Source organism: Etheostoma spectabile, unplaced genomic scaffold (genome assembly GCF_008692095.1).
Source record: "Etheostoma spectabile isolate EspeVRDwgs_2016 unplaced genomic scaffold, UIUC_Espe_1.0 scaffold00018393, whole genome shotgun sequence".
Classification (NCBI taxonomy): domain Eukaryota; kingdom Metazoa; phylum Chordata; class Actinopteri; order Perciformes; family Percidae; genus Etheostoma; species Etheostoma spectabile.
Genome location: NW_022604236.1, coordinates 1,469 through 9,682, shown reverse-complemented (window position 1 = coordinate 9,682; position 8,214 = coordinate 1,469). Strand labels below are relative to the sequence as shown.

The 8,214-nt window shown below is 42.5% G+C and overlaps 1 protein-coding gene across 1 annotated transcript; it reads right to left on the bottom strand.

The window, feature by feature from the left end:
* Positions 1–1,836: 1,836 nt before the first annotated feature.
* On the bottom strand, positions 1,837–7,077 carry LOC116680312 (regulator of G-protein signaling 3). The gene is made up of 5 exons (XM_032509448.1): positions 6,886–7,077; positions 6,446–6,547; positions 5,376–5,437; positions 4,119–4,285; positions 1,837–3,975 (listed from the first exon to the last, which is right to left on the bottom strand). Coding segments are annotated over exons 1-5 (534 nt in total). The 5' UTR covers positions 6,888–7,077; the 3' UTR covers positions 1,837–3,774.
* Positions 7,078–8,214: the final 1,137 nt, after the last annotated feature.

Genomic DNA, 8,214 nt, shown 5'->3' with positions numbered 1-8,214 from the left:
TTTGTAAAGGAATCCAGCTCAAGAGCGGGACCTCCATTGTATGACATATAAATTGAGAGTTAAAAGAAAGCACAAGTGTGGGTTCCAAAGACAATAACAGTCAACAGGGAGCGAGACGAAGAGGAAACAGGAGAGAGGCGATAGTAAGGTTGATGACAATTCCTTTTGGAAAAAAAGAAGCTGTGTCTGTCAAAACAGATGGCAGCTGGTAAAGAGGATTAAGTCCTGTTACTACTGTTTCCAACACCACTTTAGACTGATCAACCCCCCCCCAAACAGACAAACACCCACAGAACTCACAGAAGTGTCTCCTTTCATCCCCACCCAACAACCCGGTCAACACTATATACATATCTAAACATATAAACATATATATATATACATATATTATATGTATGTATACTGTACATTGTTACAAACTGTATTTTTTCAGTTTGTATAGGAGTTCATAGATGTGTAAAAACAAAGAGCATCCTCTTTTTAAACAACTTTGATATTTATTTCAAAGTTTTGGCAAATATTTCTACTTATTGTGGTAATTTTATAGCCAGGAAATCCAGACCCAAATCTGAAAGATTAACGCTCTAGCATCGAGTAAGGCACCAAGTAGGCACCAAGCGTGCATTTGAAAATCTGCACGCAACTGGATAACACTACGACCAATCACAACCATGCATGGGGTGACGTATCCAGAGCCCCATACACTTAGCTACCAGCGGAGCTAACCGGTAGATTATGCTGTCACCATCTGCGTCAAGGAATGAGCCTTTGCACATTGGCGCCTGCTCTACTAGGTGAGCTACGCAGGCGCTCATATGCAAAGGCTCAGTCCTCGATGCAGCGGCCGCAGGGTTCAAGTCCAACCTGCGTCCATTTGCTGCATGTCTTCCCCCTCTCTCCCCCTTTCCTGTCTACAACTGTCCTGTCTATTAAAGGCTAAAACGCCTGAAAAAATGGTCTTTAAAAAACTAAAAACTAAAAACTGTTGTCATCTGATTAGCTCGCCTCTGGCACAACGATGTGATTGGTGCAGCTTGGCTACAAGGGTGTAGTTAATGAGCAGCATAACTCGAAGCCAAAAATCAAATTGTGCTCTCGCGAGAATTCTGGATTTCCACTGTAGTAAATTTACTGTACACAGTGGAATCTGGGAGCACAACATTGCTGAACAAAGTGTGAAGGGGCAAGAAACAGAAGCATTTAGACATTCAGACAGGTTGTGAAAAAGTATACAATTTAGCCATATTATCTAAACTGTTTATTTGGGGGTAAAACCAAAATGTTGGTAATAATTCCACATTGCATAGAACTGCGAGGAAACTACTGTATGCGGGTCTAACAGGTTCAACACAGAATCTTTCTGTAAATGTCTTACTGCTCTTGTTTTAGCTGTCAAATTTGTTCAAAGTGATGTCGCCACATTCCAAAATCTCAGGAATGAATATAAGTGAGTATGATGTTATTATTACCAACAGGAATGCTAGCTAGAACTATGAACATAAGACTCAAGTTGTAATATACTACAATTTCTTTACATGTGATGGTTTTTAATGTTAAATTACTTAAAGGTGGTTGCTGGCAGTAGTGTAGTGTTTATATTTAGTGAACGGTATCACTTGTCTTATTTTATCAAGAAAGCAAATAGGTGCATTTGGCAAAATGTCAAACTATTCCTTTAACCAACTTCATACAACTGTCTGCTACCTATCAGTGCGTGGCAGCTTATGGACCGCTTGAATGCCCATCAGTCTTGGCATGTTTGTGACCAGTGTGCATGGGCAAATTACACACAAATGACTCATTACAAGAAAAATCCAGAGACAACACATATTACTTCATCAGTTGGTTGGTTTATTTATCATTAGCAATGACACCACATGTACTCTACTGTTTTCACTTGCTATCATAGGAGATGCATTTTGAATTGTAAACAGTGAAAATGATGAAATGCATTTCAGAACTCCTTACAAGCAGTGTATGACCAGTGAAAGAGCAGATTGTACCTGCTCTTGCTCACTTACTTTTTTAAACAATGCATGTCATCTTATAATTTTAAGTCTCTCATATTTACATAGATACAGCTGGGTCCCACATTCACCAGCAGAGACCTATGGGTTGTTTTGTTTTTGTTTGTTTTTAATGTGTTATCACATAGTTTTCTTAAAGAATTATATTTACAACCATAACACCCCCCAGCTGCCTGCTGCTGGGGGTTAACACAGTTAGAATCATTTGCTTAAAGTTCATTAAACTACTTATGGTTCTTGAAAGTTTACGTTGTAACTCAACCTTATAGCTCTACGCTTTTTTTTCTCTTAACAAATAAAGTTAATACCGAGCTTAAGCCGTTCGTCTTCACCATAAAAATTCAAAATTATCCAAATAAATGAACAAACCAAACATAATAAAATAAAAAACAATATTGCACTTAAAGTTCAGGACAGCATTGGACCTGTTTGGTGGTTAAGAGGAAAGTGAGAGCTTTAAGCGGAGTGCTTTAGAGGAGGTGAAGGTGTCTGTAGGGAGCATCCAGCAAGTTAATCTAAATAAATAGGCAAACTTTTGTACAACATGAAGCAATATCTTTTCCTCTGACTATGAAACGAGCAACCTCTTGTGTATTGCTCAGTTGAACTAGGGAGTGCAGGTTGGAACCCTAAAACATATAAAAACAATGTGAGTGTGTGTGTGTGTTTGTGTGTGTAGAAAAACAGGATAAACCAAGCTGGAACCTGTCATGGCAATGTCCTGAGAATGCTTCCTCGATTAGTCCAGAATGAGCTACTATGTTAAAGGAAATGTCATTTGGCTGCACAGAACTTTTTTTTTCTTCAGTTTTCATTCCTTGTTGTAAACAGTCTTTGGAGACAGAAGGCAAGTCGTCTTTTTCTTCCATTACTGGCTTTGAATGTGACTTTCAATGTCTTTTAATGTGAGAGTGACACAGTTCTTTGTTTCTTCACAGCTCCAGTCCATCCGTTATGTATACGTTTGTGTTCTTTGCCCGTTGCCGTCTCCGTCGTTATCCCTGTTGTACGCTTTCCGCAGTCTTGGGATGAACTGAATAAGGTGAAAGCTGTTTATAGAAGCTTTGAGAGAGTGTAGGTATGTTACAGAGATGCATGTGAAACAGAGCGATAACGCTAGCTTTCATTCAGACATTGCTTTTTTCCCCCTCCGTCATACAGTTTGGAGCCTCATAAAAAAACATGATGGACTTTGTGTCGTACCGACAGCTTTGATGTGGCTTTACAGAGAATGTGGCAGAGGAAAGGATGGAATTTAAAATGGGAGTTTTAAAAGGGAAATTAAGGAAAAAAGTGACAAAACAGTGCCGGACTGTCTTCATGTCTGCAGGGTTTTCTGAGCAACCCCTCCTTTTCTCCAGTACAACTGGACAAAAACACAACCAAAAGACTGACACCACAAAAAAGAGAGACAGTGATCAGACAAGCGTCCTACCCCTGCTCAAGCCCTCGTATGTTGGCTTCTGTGTTTTAAGGAACACCCATCCATCCATTCATCAGACTATTCATTCATCCATCCACTTGGTAACTGTGTAAACTACATTCCTTTGCAGTGCCATAGTTTTGCCACGTCCTCTCACACCACAACAACAAAAATCATAGTGGACAGGATGACATACACAAAGAAAATGTAAAAAAAAAAGGCAAACAAAGACCCTCACATCTCACCCACCCACTACTATTTTCAAGTCTGACCCTGTTTTTTCTCTCTCATCGTCATCTTTTCCTTTAAATGTTTTCTGGTCTCTTATGACGAAGATGACGTCGGAGTGGAGCTGGCCTTTTTTTGGTTGATTAAGTCCACGTAGAGTTCTGAGCGCAGGAAGCGGGGGTATGAGTCCTTCTCCATCAGCCCGTATATCCGCCTCTGCGCTAGTTCAAAGCAGGAGCGTGTCACATTCTGCAGGTTATCCTTAGTGTGATCTCTGGTGTAAGAATCCAGATTTACCTGCAGGGAAAAAGAACAAAACAAGTAAGTTAAACTGTTATTTTGATGAAATAGCATGAGAAAAATGCATGTTTTCTTTTTTGCGGGAGGCTGTTTTGATGCCATTTTCCCCCAGTATGTGTTTGGTGCACACTCTCACTCACTTCTTTGCAAGACTGGATAGCGATGTATTCTGCAAAGATTTTCTTGGCTTTTGAGGCCATCTTGGACTGCGACTTGATCTTCTTGTATTCCTCACATGCTAGCCAGAATTCCAGATTCTCCTCACTGAACTCTGTGCGCAGGAAAGCTCTGAACGCTGCCAGACCATCTGAGGGAAAGCAGAGAGGAGGAGAATAAACAAGAGAAGAGTTTACTAGAGTGCCATGGCAACCTCACAGCTGAAGTGCTCCTTGGAGTTTCAGTGCCTAAAATAGCTCTGTGGCAGCCTTTTGAGTCATGTGGTTGGAATAAAGTAAAAAATCAATAAAACCTAACAACACCACTGCACATGTTCAAATCCTCAACATCCTTTAAGTGACATCACCCACCCTTCAACAGGGCATCTATGCATTCCCCTTTACACATGCTGTGAAGGAACAAAGAGAAGAGAATGTTTTAGAGTACGGGAAAAGGGACTAATTCTGGCACTTTGGAGTTTTTAAGTTTCAGTCCAGTTAATGATTAGAGGAAGAAGGCATCCAGAGAAAGAATAGCAGGAAGCTGTGTCCACCCACTTCTCCCTTCTGCACCTTTCCGTTCCCATGAATCACCCACTCTGATAAGCAGAGCCAATGCAAGCAGTCATCTCTTACCTCATTCCGGTAAGCAGAAGTGAGGTAAGCCAAGAGATGGAAGAGAGGAAATAAGAAAGGGGAGAATAAAGAGGCCAACAGAGCCGAATGAGGAACAGATGTAGCTCTGGCTTTGTATCAGCTTTGGAACGGGATTGAACTTTGAATGATGAATTGTGTAAAAAAAAAAAATAGCAACAAACTTGCAGGTTGGCTGTTTTAGTTTCCCCTCCTTCTCTCTATGTAAAACATTGACTCGGTCCGTTGGGATTAGGGAAACTTAATGCACGCTGCCCGTTCACTGCAGCATGGTGTGTGTGTGTGTGTGTGTGTGTGTGTGTGTGTGTGTGTGTGTGTGTGGTGTGTGTGTGTGTGTGTGTGTGTGTGTGTGTGTGCGTGTGTGTGTGTAATCCATATATCAGTACAGGCATATTTTGCATTGTGCTTACCACCCTCCCCCACCACCTCATGCAAGAACTGTACATCTATATTCACCCACCGTCTAGAACAATATTTCACTAAATCATATCACAAAAATGATCAGAACAAAAAGATGGATGATTCCAACGTTTGTGAAGGAGAGACGAAAGACAAAAAAATGACAAGAAGGAATTAAAAGTAACTTACATTTGTGTGTCAGCAGCTTGTCAAGTGAGTCCCCCCATTTCAGTGCTTCCTCTGGGGTGGGCCTGCAGATAAAAGCAGAGCGATTCTTTAACAAGCCCATCTCAGTCAGGTTTCTCATTGTGTGACCCATCCGCAGGACTTTGTCTATGCTTGATAGATGAGTGGAAACAAAGTATGTATTCCTCTCTGTTGCTTCCTTCCTTCCACTCTAGTCTGTGTCTACTGGTCTTCCCCTCTCATTGAGATCTGCTTTGTGAAAGCTTACAACACTGAGAGCCATGAGTCTATCTGATTCACCCTGGTGAGGGTAGGCTTTTATATTCCCACTGAATGCAACTGAAAGGCGGGAGGGGAGGGGCTCCAGCCGACCAATGGGGATGTGTTGTCGGGTTTCAAGACCTCCTCCCCCCACCAGTGTCTGTCTGCCCCCTGCTGCCTTTCATTCTTCCTGTACCCGGCTGTAAAGCATGCCTCTTTACAGTACTCATCTAACACTCTCTGCAATCCACATCTGAGGCCTCTTTTGACAAGTAAGAAAAAAGTTGCTATGTCATTTTAGGTACAATTTAGTCAATTTGGACATTTTCTGTGCCTTTTCATAATGGATTTGTTTTTAGCCGACATCTGACAAACCAACAAAATTTGCATTTGCTCTTACAATTTGCGATTTTTTTCTCTTACTGTTATGTCTTGTAGAACATGTATGTACAATTATTACATTTATGTGTTAAAGCAGCTGCCTAGCAAAGTGCAATGCCAGGTTTATACATTTATAGTACAAGGTGTTACAACAATCTATAATGTTATATTTTATTTGGTAAACATATTTTCTATATAACTACAAAAAACCCACAGCCAAACAATTCACTATCCCTCCTTCAGAAGTGCCATTGTCAAACAAACATTCTCTCCTTCATTTTAATATTGCCACACATTAAAAGCACACTCCCATCACTGCTACTGCCCACATGTCTGTCTTCCAAGGTCAGGTCATCACCAGTTGTAGCGAGACCCGGAACACAGTCTCATACACACCCACATGCACATGCTGTCAGGAAGTGGCCACTTACTTGACTGACTTCATTGATTTGTCTAACTTGCTGGCTGGGTTGCTTCCTGGGGATTCATTCCTCCTCCGCAGGAAAGCCAGCCGATTCTTCATGTCTTTGGCCCTAGGTGAAAGGAAGATAGAAGAGAAATAGAAGGAGAGAGTTGGCAAGAGACGGAAGAATGAAAGAAAGATTTATGAATACAGAATAAGGCAAAAGAGGGTGGACGTTGAGACAGGACAAGGGAAATGGAATGAGGATGAAAGGAATGACAAAGTGGATAGAGGAGGTGGACAAAAGGAGACATGGGAAGAAAATTTGTTGAGTCCATGTCCAAAGTCCACAATTAAAACAATCCAAAGCATGGGAATCACCAATTACGTTCTTCAGCACTGTAAATCCACATGAAATCAAACCCACAAAAGCCAGAAAAAAAGAAAAACAAATGTCATGTTGTGTACATTTTAGTCTTCAGCCAGGTATGTTAGTATGGTGGGACCGAACTCTTCCAAAAGGCAGATGTCAAGCTCCCTTTCCTCGCTTCTTGTCAGTGTCTCGCCTCTCAATCTATTATCTCTAACAGTTTTTCCTGTAGATGTGTCCCTGGCAGGTTACTCGGCAGGGACTGAGCGAATGTGGCAAAGAAGGAGGAGAGACTCAATCCTCACTCATCTGTTTCATCACGCCATTCTCCATGTGCCTAGAGGGGTTGCTGAGAGGGAGCTGACCCAGGGCTGAGGCAACAGGGCACAGTGACCTCCTCTGCTTTCCTCCAGCAGCAGCACCCAAAATCCTCCTGACCGCCCACCTTACCTGTTTCACCTTCTTCCAACCATCTCACACACAGCCACACACACACAGACCCCCCACAGCACAAATCTCACACAAGGTGATACACCAACCCTCAGTTCCCATGGGCTTCATCAGAATCCTGCGCATTTCCCATAATCCCATGGTACGTGTCCTGGCTTTTCCCGACCTGGAGCACGTGCTGCCACAATGGGATGTGACCTCACTCAACACCCATTCCTGAGTCCCTGCTTTTGATTTCCACTGTGGATTGACTGGCCTGCTAATAATGCAGCGCGGCAGTGTGCGCTCACTGGCCCTAATCACTGCAAGCTGTGCCACAGCCAACCCTCAGTGCCCAGGAGAACATGTACACCCCAAATTACGAAACAAGGCTTCCAATTATAAACACTTATCATTCAAACATGAACACACAGAAGGGTGGAAAAACCCACAACTACAGATTAGCACAAACACTGTACGTGAATATAGGCTACTCCTATGGGGATAAAAGAACGGCCACACAAACATTTCAAAGAACCCCCCAGCACCTGTGTCAACTCATGCCCACTTCACTAGTGCTTTCATGCCAGTCACAGGTGTTGGAAAACTCCCAATCCCCACCAGTGTGCGCATGTGTGTGTGAAGGAAGTGGGAAAGAGATAATTTATGCATGCGTAAATGCAAAGTGGTCACACAGTGCGGCTGCCGAAATTGAACAAAGCACACAGTCAGCTGTCTGATGAGAGTTTTTCCAACTGCTGCAGGACAGGAAAGGTTGAAACATGCCCATACATCATGATGCAACATGACTGCATGAGCTGTTGGAAGCAGCAGCTGAATAGCTCCTTTAAAATCAGGATGAGTGTGACTTTGTGGGTGTATTGATTTGGGGTGTTTGGGTTTGGGGGGGTTCAGCTGGTGCAGAAAACTTTAGTCGACCAAGAGAACCACAAAAGGCCTTTTTGTGAGCGTTTGTGAGGATTAGGAGAGTGGAACTG

What these genes read in the sequence shown, in the direction of transcription:
- LOC116680312 (XM_032509448.1), bottom strand. An exon ending in CAAGCTGCTGACACACAAAT is followed by an intron (nt 4,286 to 5,375) that starts GTAAGTTACTTT and finishes GCTTTCCCTCAG; the next exon opens with ATGGTCTGGCAGCGTTCAGA. An exon ending in CTATCCAGTCTTGCAAAGAA is followed by an intron (nt 3,976 to 4,118) that starts GTGAGTGAGAGT and finishes TTTTCCCTGCAG; the next exon opens with GTAAATCTGGATTCTTACAC.